This window comes from Lemur catta, chromosome 6 (assembly GCF_020740605.2).
Source record: "Lemur catta isolate mLemCat1 chromosome 6, mLemCat1.pri, whole genome shotgun sequence".
Lineage (NCBI taxonomy): Eukaryota > Metazoa > Chordata > Mammalia > Primates > Lemuridae > Lemur > Lemur catta.
Window position 1 is genome coordinate 90690808 of NC_059133.1, and position 19596 is coordinate 90710403.

The 19596-nt window shown below is 35.7% G+C and overlaps 1 protein-coding gene across 1 annotated transcript; it reads right to left on the reverse strand.

Moving 5' to 3' along the window:
* Nucleotides 1-396: 396 nt before the first annotated feature.
* Nucleotides 397-15013, reverse strand: LOC123640024 (killer cell lectin-like receptor subfamily F member 1). Its single transcript, XM_045554361.1, has 6 exons — nt 14891-15013; nt 10184-10282; nt 9152-9304; nt 3523-3662; nt 3014-3126; nt 397-932 (listed from the first exon to the last, which is right to left on the reverse strand). Exons 1-6 carry the CDS (start codon nt 14973-14975, stop codon nt 824-826), a joined length of 699 nt encoding a protein of 232 aa, XP_045410317.1. The 5' UTR covers nt 14976-15013; the 3' UTR covers nt 397-823.
* Nucleotides 15014-19596: the final 4583 nt, after the last annotated feature.

Below are 19596 nucleotides of genomic sequence, written 5' to 3' on the forward strand. Positions count from 1 at the left end.
ATATAAATTCACACTATAAATCAACTCTTAGAACTATATAAAATTTGCTTAGAATATTATTGAGAATAAAAAAAGCAAGATACAGTAAAACAGGCATAATATGGTCATATCTGGTATAAAATAAAAAATGAATACAAATCCTGAATATAATTACATGAGCTCACATTGGATTATATTATCACACAAAAACTGAAGGGTACACTTTAGTTTGTTAACATGGGTTACTCTGAGGTTAGGACCAGAGTAAATGATAGAGGGAGAAGAGAGAAGAGATTTTGGTGTTTAATGGCATCTTAAGTCTTACTCTCGGAGATTACTATTGTTAGGTTTGTTCCAAGTGGGAACCCAAAAAGTATGTATAGGATGGAATGCAGTTAATGGAAAACTTAGGCTTGTAAAACAATAGCCGCAGAAGTCTGGAGAGTTCAGAGGCTGTAAATCTAACAGCTGCAGACGTCAGCATTCCTATTCCCCCTGATAAGGACAAAGCTTCCCCGTTCCCTTATCTCTGCAGGATGAAACCAATGCAGGGGTCCCAGAAATTGGTTGTTTTAAAAAAAATTTATTACAATAGCTGTTCTGGCCCAGGAACTCACTCCCTGCAGAGAAACCCTCTATAAAACCCAAGGCTTTCCCCTCCCTTGGGGTGGACACTCTTTTGGCCTCCACTCATCTGCACACAGATGCTCAAAATAAACAGCATTTTTGCTACACGTGAGGCTTCATGTGTCTCTCTCTCTCAGCTCCAGACCTAACAAATATTAGAACTTAATAGGCCCCAAACAGTGATTATTAACTATTTCATTATCAATTTTGTTAAACACTAATACTGGCAAATCCATTTGAAAACACTGCCGCAGGTTTCAGAGTAAATTTTGGTTTCCTTAGTGGCAGCACAACTATTTTCTGTAGCTGGTCCCTTTATGAAGAACCTAGGGAAGGGAAAATAAATACATTGTTAATCATTGTTGCTAAAGACATCCATTTATGTTTTCAGCTAATGCGCTCTTTTAAATAAAAAGGTAATGAAAAATTTCAAAACATTTTTAAATACCTTGACTTACTAACCATTCCAATATGTCTATAACTTATATTTATTATCTGTGATTGGTAGAGAATTTCTAGAGTCTATCTGCAAATAGATCTGAGAATAAATTTTCCTCCATATTTCCACTCTAGTCTTCCATCTATTGTTCATTAGACTAAAAATTAAGATTAAGTCCATGTGGACACCTCACTTAACAACTTCTCTTGGCTTCTTATGTCTAATTGTACAATGGTGATGATAATATTTACTTCATGATATTATTATAGATGTTAAATTAATTGAAGTTTGTGAAGAACTCAATACACAGACTGACCCATGTAAGAGCTATATAATTATTTACCTCTAAAGCAACATGTTATACAAATAAAGTTTTCTATAAAGTACTGTAGTGTTAGTAGTTTATTCTGTGAAGAAATTGAACTGTACATAAGGTTCAAGAAAGAATCTTGGAAAAGATGCACAGGACTTTCAAAGCTTCTAAATTGATGGGGGCAAGTATGTATTGAATTTTTAGTTTATAAAATACACTTTGTTCAAATTTATATTTGAATTTTGTATTGAATATATTTTGGACAAAAATCCCTAGGCAAAACTCAATCCTAAGGGTAGCATTGAGTGGATTTATTGTGAGGACAAAACCAAGGTTAGCAACTACATAAGCAGCTGCCCTCAGATGACACATGCCCATAACTTTATACTTCATTCCAAATAGTATCTTGATTCATTCATTTCCTTAGATTGATTGAGATCGTGCAGTGAGATAGAAACTATATAATATTTAATGATGAAATAAGAGGAAAGGGAAAATAATGCAATAGCATAATTCGGTTGGTTAGTATAATACATTAGTTTTTTATCACTATTGTAACAAATTACCACAAATTTAGTGGCCTAAAACAACACTAATTTATTATCTCACAGTTTTGGATATCAGAAATCCAAAATTGGTCTTACAGGGCTAAAATCAAGGTGTCTTCAGAGCCGCCTTCTGGATGCACTAGGGGAGAATCTAAGGCTGCCTCCATCCGTTGGGTCAGGGTCACATCATGTGAATCTCTGTGTTCCTCTTCACATCCCTGACTTTGACCCTACTTCCTCCCTCTTATAAGGACCCTTATGATTTAGTTGGGCCCACCCAGATAATCCAACATAATATCCCTCCTTCAAGATTACTAGTTTAATCATACCTGCAAAGTCTTGTTTGCCATGTAAGATGACATATTCATAGGGTTTGGGAATTACGATGTGGGCATCTTTGGGGAACTTTATTTTGCCTACTGACATTGGAATAAAATTTGGAATTTACCATTTGTATTTCTAATTAAATATTTTATTATAAAATAAAGCACACAAAAAATGTTGATGAAATTGTTTTAAATCCTCAATAATCCCATGCAATTGTTGAGAGAATTTTGGGTTATTTTGTTCTATCTTATATTTGTTGTTTATCTTTTAACAGTATGATAATCATACAACACAACATTTTACTTTTTTTTTTCAGTTACTAAAGATGGCTAATGTAAGCATTGAGAACTTTGAAAACAGATTACATTGGTTCAGTCCACCTTTCCATATAAGTTGTGAGTATAGCCCTTAGCACACTCAGCCTTCTGGCTACATGATGCCCTGAACTCCCTTAGAACTTGGCAGAATCTCCACCAACAATAAGGCTCTCACCAGGTGTGGCCCCACCTGGGGCTTCTCGGCATCCATAACTGTAAGAAATAAGTTCCTTTCTTTATTAAAAAAATAAACATTAGACAACCATTATTCTTTTCAAATCTTTTTGCTTTGAAAATCAAATCAATATCCATCATTACTCCTGTGAATATTAAATTAATTTCCATTCTTTTGAGTTCTTTGTTACCAAGAACTATTGCAGAGTTAAATTTGGTGGACATAAAGGTACTTTCTGAAGACATATTCTACAATAGATAGTCAGGTTGCCTTTTAGTAAGGACTTACATCTTTGGATCTAATGGAGAACCATCCACCCAAGTCCACGTCTTCTTCATGGAGGTAATGTTGAGGCCAATCCACACATAGTTTGATTGTTTCAAGTTTTTCTGTATAAAAGCCTAAAGAGTAGATAATGAATAACTAAATGAACATAATACATTAATTTAGAAAATATTAATAATTCTAAGATTTTAGAATTTTATTGTAAAGCTAGCACTCTGCATGAGGATTCTTATACTAACCAATTCATATCTTAATTATACACTCATTATATAATATACATAGTATGCACATATGCATACACAATTGCAAGCTAAATTCAAGTATTTGGGCCAGGTCTAGCAGGAGTGAAGTGAGGCACTTGCTTCTACACAATATTAAGTCGGGTGCCCAAAACTCAGTAATCAAGATAAATGATGGTTTCATGCAAGGATGTGAAGATATCTGAGGAAAGCCATTTTTAACTGCATAAAAGTTAATGCCATAACCATGATACTAAACCAATTATTTAATACCATTTCAGATTGATCCTGTATGATCAGTAGATGAGATTTTCTTCCCAAACAATACACATAACTGTCACTCCAAGTTTTCATCTCAGTAGAGAACCAATAACACTTCCCTTGATATTTGAGCCATTCTGATGGGCATATTACTATAATGAAATGGAGGAAACAAAATAAAATTAAATTACATATGCCTTTCTTAAAATTGACAGTGAGAACAATACTTACGTGTTGTATGAAGAGGAGTGGAGCCATAATAAAATCACTCATACCAAAGTGTTCAGACTCACAAGGTGGCCAAAACACAAATGATAATTCATGGGAATTTAAGATAACTAATTTAGTAAGATGAAGCAAAACCTAGACATACAGGGATGTTTTTAATACCAGGATCTAGTCAATTGACTAAAATAATATGAACAAATTAAAATATATATTTCAGTAATGCTATTTGAGATTTTAGATAAAATATTATCTATACCACTTACTTAAAATTTATCCACTTAAAGTTTTAGAATCTCTCTCCTTCTAGTTTTGTGTCTGTATGCCCTTCTTCCTCTTGCTACTAGATAATACCAAGATTAGTAACAATTTAGTTTCAATCTCCTCATAATTGCAAGATCACCAAGCCCTTTAATTTTCCTAAATTAAAATTATACTTAGGTCTTCTCAATGAAAAAGTGAGGTATATATAAAAAAGTATACATGCAGGTCAATCTAACTATTTTAACTTGTGGACCATTATAATCCCTCTCTTTTTTTTTTTTGAGGTAAAATTCATATAAAATGAAATTCACTATTTTAGCTATTTTAAAGTGCAAATACAATGGTTTTTAGTACATCCTCAATGTTGTACAACTATCACTACTATCTAATTCCAGAACATTTTCATTACTGAAAAACAAAACCTCATAAGCATCAAGCAGTCACTACCTATCCCCTGATCTCCCAGCGCTGACAATCACTAGTCTACTTTCTGTCTCTACAGATTTGACTATAATGTGTCTGTCTTACAAATGAGATTATATAATATGATCCTCTTTTGTACCTGGTTTTTTAAAAATTTCTAATTATTATGGGTACATTATAGTTGTATATATTTATGAGATACACATAATGTTTTAATACAGAAAGACATACAATGTGTAATAATCAAATCAGGGTAATTGGGGTATCCATCATCTCAAGCACTTAACATTTCTTTACATTAGAAACATTTCAAGTCCACTCTTTTAGTTATTTTAAAGTATATCATAACCTATTGTTGACTACAGTCACTCTGTTGTGCTAGCAGATGTTGATCATTCTATCTAACTATATAACTATATTTTATACCCATTAAACCTCCCCACTTTATCCCCCACTTCCCACTATCCTTCCCAGCTTTGGTAATCATCATTTTTCTCTCTGTCTCCATGAGATTGCATAAAAACAGACACATAGAGCAATGGGACAGAATAGAGAACCCAGAAACAAATCCACACATCTATAGTTAACCCATATTTTGCAAAGCTGCCAAGAATACAAGTGGGGGAAAGGGCAGTCTCTTCAGTAAATGGTGCTGAGAAAACTGGATATCCATATGCAGAAGAATGGAACTAGACCCTGATCTCTCCCCATATACAAAAATCTAATCAAAATGGATTAAAGACTTAAATCTAAGACCTGAAACTATCTAACTACTAAAAGCACCGGGGAAATGCTCCAGGACATTGATCTGGACAAAGATTTCTTGAGTAATACCTTAAAAGCACAGGCAACCAAAGCAAAATTGGACACATGGGATCACACCAAGTTAAAAAGCTTGTGCACAGCAAAGGAAAAAATCAACAAAGTGAAGAGACAACCCACAGAATGTTAGAAAATATTTTCAAACTACCCATCTGACAAGATATTAATAACTAGAATATGATGAATGGCACCAAGTATGGTCTGTAAGTGTTTGTGTGCCTAAATTTTGACACACTTTAACTTTTTATAATAGATCTCTATATATTTTATGATAACAAATGATAAAAATAGACTAGTATTTATATATATTTATGCATTCAAGACATACCAAAAATTTTCTTAATTTTTTGGATATTTCTAGGCTACATGGTTCATTGCAAGTTTGTAAAAATTATTGCAAATCTCCAAAATACTTTTTCACTATATTTATTTTTAAAAATTCACTTAGAGGTAAACCTGTACAATTCAAACCTGTTGTTCAATTCAAACCTGCTGCCTACTATAATTTCAATGTGATAAGAACATGAATTTTGGGAAGCTAGGGGTGGAATGTTATGTACTAAATGTTTGTGCACCCCAAAATTCATATGTTGAAACTCTACCTCCCAATATGATAGTATTAGGAGGTGGAGCCTTTGGGAGATAATCAGGAATACACGAGGATCAGAAGGGGATTCCAAGAGAGCTTGATTACCTCTGCTTTCTGCCATGTGAGGATTAAATGAGAAGTTGACAGTTTGCAATAGAGAAGAGGGCCCTCACCAGAGCCTGACCATGCTGGCACCCTGATCTCAGACTTCCAACCTTTAGAACTGTGAGGAATGCATTTCTGTTGTTTATAAGCTACCTAGTCTATGGTAATTTGTTATAGCAGCCCGAACTAAGTAATACACACCCCTATGACCCCATCTAAATCTAATCACCTCCCAAAGACCCCATCTCCAAATACTATCACATTAGGGTTTAAGGCTTCGGCATATAAATCTGGGAGATGGGGGTACAATTCAGTTCATAGAATCAGCCAAGCAAAGGTGAGGGCAAATTGTGATTGATTCTCCTGCAAAATTTTTACTGAGTAGAATATATTAGCTAAGTCTATGCAGCCAAGCCATTTACCCATGTTGTTTTAAAGGCCATTCATTAAGGCGATGATATACAATAGTGGTGCTCTAATGAAAGGAATAATTTTCTTAACTCTCTGTAATCTATAGTTGGCCTCCACTCATTAGCTGTGGCTTTAAGCATAAGACATAACAGGAAGCTAAAAGATGAAATCATGGGGACTAGAACTCCTTTGATTAAATCAGCTGTGACAGAGTGTGATGCTGCAGTGCCTTGCCTTAGTCGGTACTGTGGAATATTTACCACCCACACTGGTAGAGGAAGGTTAATAGATGCTCAATGGGCGGTGCCCACCAATAGCAGAAAAGTCTTGGGCTTGTTCCATGAGATTCCATGCTGTCTGAGAAGGTCCATTTCAAGAATGGGAAAAGGGATTGCCTCAGGGAAACAACCAGAAAAGAAGCATCTTTTAGCAAAACTGGGTCAATTTTAATAGCTAGAGAAGTAATTACCTTTCTAATTAAACTTCCTCTCAAGTTTGTTACCTCTTAGCAGAGTCACTTGAATGCATGAGTGCTTCCTGGGATAAGGGAGGTTTGGGCACCCATGTCCAACAGAGCCAGTAGGTGCTGTTTGATTTTTGGACACTAAACCACAGTTAATGTGGTAGAAGGGTGGCTGTCTGCTGGAAGGGGCCTGCTTTCATGATCACCACATCCTTATGTGGGAGTAGGCCCCTGCCACTAGCTGATGCAGAGGCAGGAATAGAGGAAAAGGCTGCCTCCAGAAGGTAAGGAGAAGACTGCCACTGGTTGTCATCTGACCCTAATAAGCACTGTAATTGCTTCTCCAATTTATAGGACATTATCTGGTATAAGACCCCCTTTTCAGTTGGGGCCCAATATAAACTCTCTTGTTATTCTTAGGGCTCATCCTTAACAAGGGCCTGGCTGTATGTGGTCTATTTGGCCTAGGAAAAGAGTAGTCTTGTTATTGACAGTAATTCTGATTGGGGTCAGATGAGGTGTTATTTATAGAACACTCTTGATTCCATTTTGTCTTTCATGAGTTTCTATGAAATTCAGAGCTTCTATGGACTCTTGAATTGTTTTAGAATTAGCCATTATTGCCAGTAAAGAGGACTTAACGTTTGCCATGAGGCTGCACAGTGACGTTTGTAAAAAATGAAATCAAATGTGTTAGTCATTGTCACTTAGGGTAAGGTATAACAGTTGGAAAAAAACAATAGACTAACCAAAAAGCTTAAGAGGAAAGGCTAAGGAATGAGATGCTTCAGGAAATAAAGGCTTTGAAAATCTCCCACACAATCCTGAAAATCTAGAGCACCAGGCACATCCCCTGGTCTGGGTGCATGCTCAGAAAGGATCTGGAAAGGTCCTAAGATCTCACCTCTGGCTGGTCTTTAGGCCTATACACGCAAGAAATGAAGGCTAAAGTAGAGTTATAAACAAACTGGGTGAGTGACAAAGGAGTTTTCCAGTACACAAGCAGAGACCGTCTGCAAAGATTAGGAGATATTTTTGTTGTTATTCTAGGTGGTTTGAAAACATCTCTGTTAAATTATCACCAGACTACCAAACTAACAGAACAGAGACTTCAGTAGCTACACACATCAAAGAAACAGGGGTAAATATTCATGTGCTTGAATTTGACACTCTATTCTTAGATGTGACCCCAAAAGCACAGATGACAAAAGAAAACTTAGATAAACTGGACTTCATCAAAATTTAAATATTGGTACATCAAAGAATATTACCAAGAAATTGAAATGACAACACATCAAATGGAAGAAAATATCTGTGAATCATACATATTATAAGGATCTCAGTTTCAGAATACATAAAAGACTCTTACAACTCAACAACAGAAAGATAAACAAGCCAATCAAAACTGAGCGAAAGACTTAAACTGGCATTTCTCCTAAGAAGATATACAAATGGCCAACAAGCACATGAAAAGATGCTCAACGTCATCTGTCATTTGGAAAATACAAATGTAACCACAAAGTGTTACCGCTTCACAGCCACTGTGATGGCTATAATCAAACAGAAAGTTGGCAAGGATGTGGAGACAATGAAACCCTCATACACCCCTGATGAGAATGTAAAATGGCATAGCTGCTATGGAAAACAGTTTAGTGATTCCTCAAAAAGAATTATCACATGACCCAGCAATTCCACTCCTAGGTATATATCCAAGAGAATTGAAAATTGGCACTCAAACAAATACTTGTACACAAATACTCATAGAAGCATAATTCACAATAGCCAAAAGATGGAAACAATCCAAATACTCAAGACATGAATGGTTAAACAAATTATGTGTGTGTATATTAAATTAAGTACTAAAAAGAATTAAGTATTAAAAAATTAAACTGAAAAAACTGAAAGAAGAAGGGAGTGTTTTAAAAAACTCTATGGATGGAATTTCTAAGATTAAAAATCTAAACTTAAAATCATAATGGATAATTGATTAGCTATAAAGACTTTTATCCATTCTGTATTTCAGAAAAAAATAAATAAATGACAAACAAGAATGGTTATTTACATACTGCTTTTTAATAATAATTAACTTTCCATATTTACACGTCTGAACTTGAGTTTAAATTCCCAGAAGGCAGAGCCTATTTCTTTTGTTTTATTTTACAGTTCTTCTCCTACTGCAAAAAATAAAAAATATCAGAATCAAGTTTTAGATGAAAAGTAGATTTATGTCAAACCTTTATTTGTTAATTTAATCTATTGCATACGTGTTCAATAGGATTTTTTGAATTTAGAAAATCTAAAAGATTAAAGCTCGTATAGGCCAAAGCCTTGAAACATACCTGTCTGGTCTGCAGCTCTGGAAATACAGTGGCCTGTGTCCTTATTACCTATGTTTCCTCTTGTGCCATTATTCACTTTCAGGTTTCCAGCATCATCATACTCGATATCTGAATTGTTTCCTCTTAGGCATTTTAGCAATACTCCTTGAGAAACTTGAATACAGGATTATTTTAAGGTTAAGTAAATATCTTCTTCATGTAACATTTCATAGATACATTCTTTGGAATGATTCTTATGCTTAGAACAAGAAATAATTGAAGAGATAATGAATTTTTTTAAGGTTCATGTCTATTAATAAAAAATAATTTCAAATATTACATGATTAATTCATTTATAGAACGCATATTTACTAAGGGTCTATTTTGCAGCAGCCATTCCTAAGAACTGGTGATAAAACAGTAAATAAAGCAGTTTCTGCTCCAGGAAGTATAAAGGCTCTTTCCGTGCTTTCTTAATGTTTTGCTGAAACCTCTGATGCTGTATTTAGCACATTGGACCATAATTACTTAACATCTGCTTGTCCCACTAGAATATGAGATTCTTCCCCATGACCATCCCTCTTTATTTTTTATAATTTGAGGAATTTGTGATAATACTTGGAGTATTGTAGTTGCTCAGTAAATATTTCTTGGACAAAAGCAAAAGCAAACTAAATATAACCTTACATAAAATATATGAAAATATTTAAGGAAAAAAGTGAAATTTTACCTATTCACAAGTATCTAAGAACTCCAGAAAAATAGTTTAAAACATCACACACACACACACACACACACACACACACACACACATGCATCCCCTCCAACACACACACAAACACCTTTTTCTCCTTATTAGACTAGGAAGGACAAGACACTTCTCTGATTTGACTACATATTAAATATAGCACTGTGGAGTATAGTATGGAGCTTTACATGTAGTAGCTCCTTATTAAATCTTGGTTAATATAATGAATGAATGAATAAATATAAAAAGATCCATAAAAGTAAACATCTTTCATATTTTTATTTCATTAAGATCATGTAACTTACCCAACACGATCAGAGAGATCAAAGTCAAAGTCAGAATACCATTCACTGCTCCAGATACTCCCAGGAGGATTTTATACCTGTGCAACACTGCTGAAGAATCTGAGACATTAATCACGTGAATTAGCTTAGAAAACTGTTTCCAAGAACTAATAGCAATTGTAGTGGTAGAATTGTATAAGATACTAGTTTTGAGTTTCAAAGGATGTTAGGCAATCAAAAGCATAAAAGGTAAATAGAGAAAAGTGTATATTTAGTTTATTTAATAATGATAGTATATGATTGGTTAAGAGCTATAATATGTTATATCAAATCTTAAGAATTAATGTTCACAAGTCATTCACACTTGTTTCAATTACTAAGGATATAACGTGAATCAGAACTAAATATGGCTTCAGGTATACTGCTATTTTAATCTAAAAAAATCCTAAAATCTTTCCTAACCCATGCAATAATATTTCAGCTTCTTATTAGATGGTAAACTTTTTAAGAAGGAGAACTGTTCTATTTTTCATGTACCTACACTGCCAGGTTCATAAGAGTATCATTCAATGAATTTTATTAATCATTGATCTGCTATCATTAGAAAGTAGACAGTCTCATCCTGTGCCTCAAGTATATATTTTATTATTTTTCTCAGCCTCATTAAAAAGGATTTAGATCTGGTGAGCACTGACTTATGAAATTATATAAATAATTATCTTATACTGAATAAATGAACATCTATACTTTGCAAAATAGTTTGTCCTTATCAAAGATAATTTATACAAATGCATAATTGATAAGAATCATTCCACATAACTGTGATTATTCTTATTGTTCACTCTACACATTGAATTATTAATACTGAAATTGATATTCCAAATACTCTTTAAACCTGAGGAAACAGACAAACTACATTTGAAATTGCTGAACCCTGTCCAGAAAGAGCAGGATAAACTATTCAGAAAAATAGTTTGCAGCTTTTCTTTTATCACAACATTGACAAATATATTAAAATAAAATTTATCAGAATTCACTTAATGACTATCCTGGATTTCCAAGATTATTTATGAATTTTTAATATATTAATAATGTTAGACAATAAATGCCAAGAAATCAAACATATGTATTAAATGTGATATATTTATTTTAAAAATTAGACAAAAAAGTAATTATCAGAAAATATGAGGAAAAAGGGTTTGAAAGACGGTTTAAATTCAAGTCAGACTCAATTATTTCTCTTAAGCACTATAGGATGATCATCATAGTATGTACTTAAGGAGTATTAAGTTTCAGAATAATGGAGAAAATAACATTTTCATTATCCTGTGCTTTCTTCTTGTAAGAAAGTGGTATAATTTAACTTATAATGGTTAAAATACAAGCCTTCTACCACTAAAAAATAAAAATAATAAGACAAAATTAAAAAATCAAAACCAGTCTTGTAATGTCCATATAAAAATGTTAACTATACTGCTAGTAACCAAAATATATTATAACCACATTGGGTTTATTCTAGACATACAAGAATTATTCAATTGTATGAAATCATTAATATCATATTAATATAGCTGGGGGAAAATGTATCATCATTTTAATAGATAAAAAAATAAAATTGATAAAATCCAACACTGTTATATTAAAAACAAAACAGGAGTTAATAGATGAATACTGTTTAATCTAAACAGTTTTATGTCTAATAAGCTAATATCTTATTTAATTGAGAAACACTGCAAGCTTTTTACAAAAGTCCAGAAAAAGAAAGATAATGATATCTCAAATCTTCATCACTATTAATGTTTAACATTGTTTAGGAAATATTATCTAATACAATCAGACTAACGCAATCACAGGCAGAAATGTTAGAAGAAAGGAGGCAAAATTATTTGAGGATAATATATGTTTGGCAAAACCAAAAGAATCAATTGAAAAAATACCATAATCCCACAAATAAAATAATTAGTAGCTGCGGTTATAAAATTAACATACTAAAATCAATTCCCTACATATGTCCAATAACTATTTAAAAAACATAGATGAGAGGAAGACATTTCTTATGAATAGCTAACCAAACAAAAACAAAAAGAATAGTATACCTAAATTGAACAAGTGCTCCAAAACAATATGAGGAAAACAAAACAAATAAACTAAAGACTGAATAACATAAATGTAGACTTGAATAAATGAAAATACAATCATATTCTTGGATAAGAAGGCTAAAATACAATCATATTCTTGGATAAGAAGGCTAAGTGTCAAAAAGATAAATTCTCTGTAAGTTAATTGATAAATTAGGAAGTAATTTAGGATACTGAAAAGCTACAACAGGTTTTGGTATTTGTTGTTTGTGGTGAGTGAACCTGCAAAATTTATTATTAATATAAAGTTATTTGGAGGGGCAAACAAGTGAGAATAGCTACGTAAATAGTGAAAAGATGGAAATACAAAATGGTACAATCCTATGAAAAGATATTTGCAATATTATATAGGCCAGCAATCTCCCTTCTAGAAATACACCCCAATGACATATTGGCAAAATATGAAAACGCATATGTGTGAAGCTATTCATTGTAACACTATTTGAGTAGGAATATAATATGAAAAGAATGGAAAAGTCATAAATTCCCATCAATAAGATAGATGACTAGTTGAATAAACTAAGGCATATCCACATAACGGAGAAATACTCTGCTACATAAAGGATATTTCTTTGAGCTGCTATAGAGTATTCTGCAGGATATATTCATAACGGATACACACACATACTATATACACATAATATTTTTATATATTTTCTATATATATAAAAATATATACTTTTTTCTATAGGAAGAAGGGAGAGAACAGGGTAGAAGGAATTGAGTGGGAGCTGGATTTATGGAAGGTGGATTTCTCTAAAAGTACCTTACTATATAGGTTTGATTTTGAAAATATACAAATGTTTTACATAATTATGAAATAAATTAAATCAAAATGAAAAAATAGATCCTTAAAAATAAAATAGAAAATGACAAAAAAGAACCTAACTAGGTATTGTTAACAGTGTCCCTGTAGAGAGAGGAATTATTTCAAGTGATTGTAAAACATAATTTAACTGTGCTTGCCCAGTGGAACGTATACTAAGGATAAAAATATCTGTAAAAACACTTTAATCTGTTTTAAGTAATTATATTATTAGTAATACAATTTCTGTAGTGATTCTGGAACTACTACACACACACACACACACACACACACACACACACACAGTAGTGAGTTAGAACAATTATGTAATTTCTTACTATCATTGCCAACCAAGATTTTCAACATATGAGAAATGATATACAAATATACAATCACAAAATAACAAGGTTCAAATTTTCGATACAATTCACATGAAATATGTCTTATTTCAAGCTTTACTAAATATTAGCAAAAGATACAAGACATGAATATTAACACATCACTTAAATATCTGGGAACTGCAAATCTACACATGGTGGCTTCGGAGAGACACCTACAAAGAGTGTGAAAAAATAGTCTTCACAGAGAAGTCACTATATTTTGTGGTCTTTCAGCTTTTTTTTGTTTGTTTGTTTTTTAGAGATAGGTTCTCCAATCTTGAACTTTTCAGGCTCAAGAGATCCTCCTCCCTCAGCCTCTCAGTAGCTGGGACTACAGGTACACTCCACCACCTCCAGCTAATTTTTTTATTTTTATTTTTTTTAATTTAGAGACAGGATATTGCTGTGTTTCCAGGCTGGCCTCAAACTCCTGGCTTCAAGGGATGTTCCTGCCTCAGCCTCCCAAAGTGCTGGGATTACAGGGTGAGCTACGGTGCCCAGCCTGTCCTTCAGCTTTAATATCTCTGGTTCCCTAAATAAAATAAAAACTGAGTGTAGGAAGTGAATGAAAGACTTTTGAAAATGTGAGAACCTGTAAAAGGCCACATGAAAGCATCAATAAGTTTCTTATAAATAGGAATATATGTAGCTCTAAGATGAATCTGTGATATGAGTGCTGAAAGGCCAACGGAAGGAATGACAATAGTATGAACGAATATTTCTCTGGGGAAAGTCATGGATCTTTAATGATGTGGATGATACTTGAGGGAAGACTCAAAAGTAAAATCCCCATAGGTGGAGAAGTTGGGAAGTGTACTCTTAATGGTACCACCTCAACAAAGATCCAGAAATATGACAAAAGAGAAATATTTAGAAAGCAATAGCACAGGACAGTCTCAATAATAGCAATTGACTCTTTCATTTCTGTTTATCTGTTTTTGCCATATCACATTAAGGTGGCAGGATGGATTTGCATCACATGTGAAGGGTATGCTTGAAGTTGTAAGTTAAATAATGGTTGTTGTGTACAAGCATTATTTTGAGTCAATCTGGTGAAGAACATACTTGGACATTTTTGACAAGTTGAATTAAAAACTGGCATTAAAAAATACCATACTTTACAAATGATAGGGGGGTGAATGACTGGCACCAAATATTCATTAATTTTAAAATATTAATTTTAATTGAATGTATATATTTCCCAGAGAATATCCTTAAGAAATTACACTAAACAAATTATTGCAAGTAAGTATTAGTGCCACACTGAAAAATGAGGTGGGGAGAGACAGACAGAGAGAGAGAGACGCATCAAAAAAAGAATCAAGTCCAAGAATACAATAGAACAGAATATTGGAAACTACTGTATTGATCCATACCAACTGAAAAACAAAACTAAATTGCCTACCTTTAAACGTAAGCTGAGATGCTTGGATGGAGCTCTTTTTCCTTGACTGTACATTCAACGTCATGTATCTTTCTTCATCTTGCATCTTCAATGTTAGTGAATGTGTACGTATATGTGTGTGTTTTATTTCATTAAGTATGATATGAAATAAGGAAAGAATAATACCTGCAGCTAATCAGAGATTCTCCTCACTGTCCTTTCATGGTACATTCAAGGGTTCACACTTTCATGTACTGGTGAAAAACTCAGAGGAAATGTTTTTTTCTAAAAAAAATTTATTTTCACGACCTAGATAACACATAGTTTCTCAACTCTCCACCACATATTGAACTGAATATTTTAATGAGTGTTTTAAAATTTCTCCTGATATACCCCTAAAGTCAGGGAAATAGAAATTATGCCCCTTTCAGAATTCAGATAAATAATATGTACCTGTCTTTTGTTTTAGCCTGAGTATTTATATAGATTTTGAATTATACTCCCTAATGTTTTGATATTTAATTTAATATAATAAATTGCAATTACCTAACAATTAAATTAATTCCTTATCCTAAAAAATTGATTATAAATCATGCTAATAATTTAACAATATAATTTGAAGAGAAAATAGAAATATAAGTTTTTGGTATTCTAAGACTTATCCCAAATACAAAAAAATAAAATATTTAGGGGGGAATTTAGCAGGAAAATAACTCGTATTTCCAATGACCTTTTTCTAGTATTTGAAGGCAATTCTCAATACTGATGAGGCAGGGCAGAAATTTTAGATCCTTTTTCTCTCAGTTTTAGTGAAGTCTAATTTAGAGACCATAAAATTCACCCATTGTAAGTGTATGTATGTTTGGATGGTTTTTAGCAAAATTTTAGAGCTTTGCAACCATCACCAAAATCCAGTTTCAAAGCATCCCTAACACTCCAAAAATTTCCTTTGAGCTCAAACTAAAAAGAGGAATACAAGTCTGTAAATACTAATTTTATAAATTGAAATATAAATAAGACAGTTTAAAAATTTGACAAATAAACCCCAAATGTCTGGCAATTGTAGTAAATCTAGAATGGAAATCCAAAGCTTTTAGCCATTGCCCCATAGGCTTCACCAAGGAAAGAGAGTTATGTAGAGCAGATGTCCCCTGCAAGGAGCATGGCCAGCCCTGGCCTCACAGAGAGGGGCCCAGGGACCTCAATTTGTCCTGACTCCAGTCTCATTCCTCTGCTCTCCTGCTCAGCACCTATCGCCCAGGGCAAGTAGAAGCCACAGGGCAGAGCTTCCCTCACAAGTCAGTCTCCCAGAGCAAAGAGTAATGTACAGAAAGTGAGCATCGGAGCTGGAGGGGCAAACTAATGATACCTGCATGAGCACCTTTTTAAATCTTGTAGTGATTTAATGACTATTATATTTAATATTGTCATAGACAGAGTGGCATTATTTTGGTTACTGCTTCCCCATTCTACATCTTCTCACTATGTGTCTTCCACTTTTTGGTGTAGTTCAATAGTCAGGTGGACAAAGTACCCTATCCTGTGGGTGACAGTCAGCCTCTTTCCCCAGCTTGTTAAATAGGCATCTGTGTAATTGTCCAGGGCAACAGGATGGAAGCTAAACAAGTGCTCAGTAGTATGGTCTCCCCTCCTAGATGCTGATTTTGCTGTGATCTCTGCTGAATGACCAACCTGTCAAGGCCAGAGATTAAAGCAAGAGCACATTTTTCCCAGAGAGACCAGCCAGCCACCTGGTGGCAGATCTATTACTTAAGTACCTTTCACCTTGGACTGGATGGTGCTCTGTTTTCATAGGAATAATCTTATATTTTAGGAACAGATTTTGTTTCTCTGCCTATAGTACTTCTACTACCATCAGTATTCATAGAGTTACACAATGTCTTATCCATCCTCATGGTTTCCCACACAATATTGCACTTGACATTTTACATAAAAAAAAAAAATTGACAATTACCTCACACCTACAGAAGATGCTTACTTGACCATAACAAGTAACTGGCTGAACAGGTATTGAAATGACTTTCTGAAGGCACATTATTGACACCACCTGGGATAAAACAACTTGCAAATATGTCAGTAGGTTCTACAACATGTAGTATTTGTTTTACCAGTATATTTTGCTATCCCTGCCATTGCCAGAATGTACAGGTTTGTGAACCAAAGCATGGAGTTAGGATTCAAATTTGTAGTGGCCTCACGCTATTACCCTTAATAATGCACTTGAAAATGGTTTCCTTTTCCCAAGATCTTGTTTTTGTTGGAGTTAGAGGTTCTAATGCCTGAGGCAAGGCTATTCTAATGAGGAATATGATAATCCTGATGAATTGGATTATCATAGCTGAGAAGTCCTCTTCACACCTTGGGCTCCTCTATTATTGCAGCAACTGGCAGACAAGACCATGGTACAGATGGGAATTGGGTCACAGTTACACAGTGTGGTAAGGAGGACTGTTCCTTGAACCCAGAGATTTATAATAGCATATTTTAGGCCCACTTTCCCCAATAGCTCTGGTAAACAGAGCCAACCCAATAAAAACACTAACAAGAATCAGATCCCACAAGAATGATAATCTAGGTCATTACATGAGCCACACACCTTGTACAATTAACTTGACAGAGAGTAAAACTGAAGAAACATGGAAGGGATAGCACTCTATATCTTGTCTCAGGCTACTCAAGTGGTGAGTATCTGCTGGCAAAGAAATAGACCTCAAGGATACAAAAAGAACAAAGGAGTCCATCTGTGATTCAGATAAAATCATCCTGGATGTAGGTAGCTCCTAGGTCCTGGAAGCCTGTTGTCAAATCTTCTCTCAGAAGTTAGTGTAGAAATGATAAAATAAATCAAATCCATAGCTTATTGAGAAGTTTGTTACTTCCACAAGTAAATTTTTTTATTCATTGAAATAATTAGCTTTTCACATTTAAATTAGAAGCTAGCATGTTAGAAAACCAGTAGGATTTGCCTTGTCAAGCAAATTTGAATGTACAATTTCTGTAATCTTATTTGTCATCAACATTTATAAGAAAACTATTATTGTTTTATTTCCTTTGTCTATTTAATTGATACATGATATTTGTACTTATTTATGGGGTACATGTGGTATTTTGATACATGACTAAAATGCATAATGATGAAGTTAGAGTATTTAGGATATCCATCACCTTGAGCATTTATCATTTCTTTGTGTGGGTACATTTCAAATCTTATAGATATTTTGGAATACATAATACATTACTGTTAATGTCACCCTACTGTGCTATCGGATAATACTTATTCTATCTAACTGTATGTTTGAACCCATTAACCAGCCTCCACTGGTTAACTGTCAGTCTACTCTCTACTTCCCTGAGATTTGAGGACCCAGGAGTGTGCAGATGTCGGTGGTGGACAAGGCAGGGCGATCCCCAGGCCCCTGCCTGGGGACTGGGGACAGACAGTGCCAAGCAGTACAGGTCTATCTCAGGCCTCTTGATAGTGCGCGTGGACGCCGGCAATGGTGGATAGGACGGGTCTATGCCCACCGCCCCCACCCCCACCTGTGTTCGGCCCGCTGGCAGGTCCGCAGGGTCTTTTCTCAGGCCTCCAGGTGGTGCACTCGCACTCACGCACCTACTGATGGGACCCGGAGATCCCCAGGCGCCAGGGCGGGGGACGTGGGCCCCGCGCGGGCACTGGGAGCGGCTGCCTCTGGTGGAACCGTCCCGTCCCACCCCAGCCCTCCCACCCCTGACGTTGCGCACGCGGCGGATGTGGCAGTCGCCCGGGCCGGGGCGGCCTGCTCGGGTGGTGGCTGGGGGCGGAGAAAGCCTGGCCTCAGGGCAAGTGCGCGGCGGCCCTGCTGCTGGGGGTACAGGGGCTGCGGGGTTGCAGTCAGTGGCAGCGACCTTACGCGGGCCGCTCGGAGGCTCTGGGGAGCGCGTCCTCTGGCTCCCGCTGTCTTGGGGACAGACTCCCCAGTGCGCTGCGCTGCCTGTTCCCTGGAGTGTGGCACGCCACGTGCGCTAGAGTGCTGGGGACCTCGCCACATAGCTGGGTCCAGCCAGCGTGGTGCTACTGCAGCGCTCCGGGGGGGACACGGGGTGGGTGGAACGGGGGATGTCAGCGGGGCTCCAGGGACGTAGAGACGCAGGAGCTGCTGTTCTCCAGGGCAGGGTGCAGGCTGGCGGGGGGGGGGGGGCCTCCCAAAATGGCGCCAAGCTGCTGTTTGGTGGGGGTGGGGGTGGGGTGAGGGTGGGACCGGGACCCATCCTGGGCGTCGTCTGGAGCATTGCCACTGCGCACGCTCCCAAGCAGCTCCGTGTGCCGGCCCCGGGCGCTGCCCTGGCTCGGAGGGCAGGAGTCTGCGCTGGAAAGTGGGCTACTGGGGATCTCGAATCGCACTTTCCCGGCAACTGGAAGTCTCAGGGCTCACAGCCAATCCCTTCTGGGTGGTTTTCCTGGCTTCCCTCCAGAAATAAAATTTTTGCTAGATTTTTATGTCAGTTCAGTGAACCATTTAAAGTACTTAACACTAAAAATCCTAATTAATTCAGCAATTAGGATCAAACTTCAGGAAAGGAGAAAGCAACAATATTCCGTCTCAAAGCTGTCCCTACTTATAGATTCCTTTCTTCCCCCATCTTAGGCAAATCCCATAATTTTTCCATTCCTTCCCAGGTAATAAATATTATCCTATTTAGTGTGTTAAAATACACCACAACAG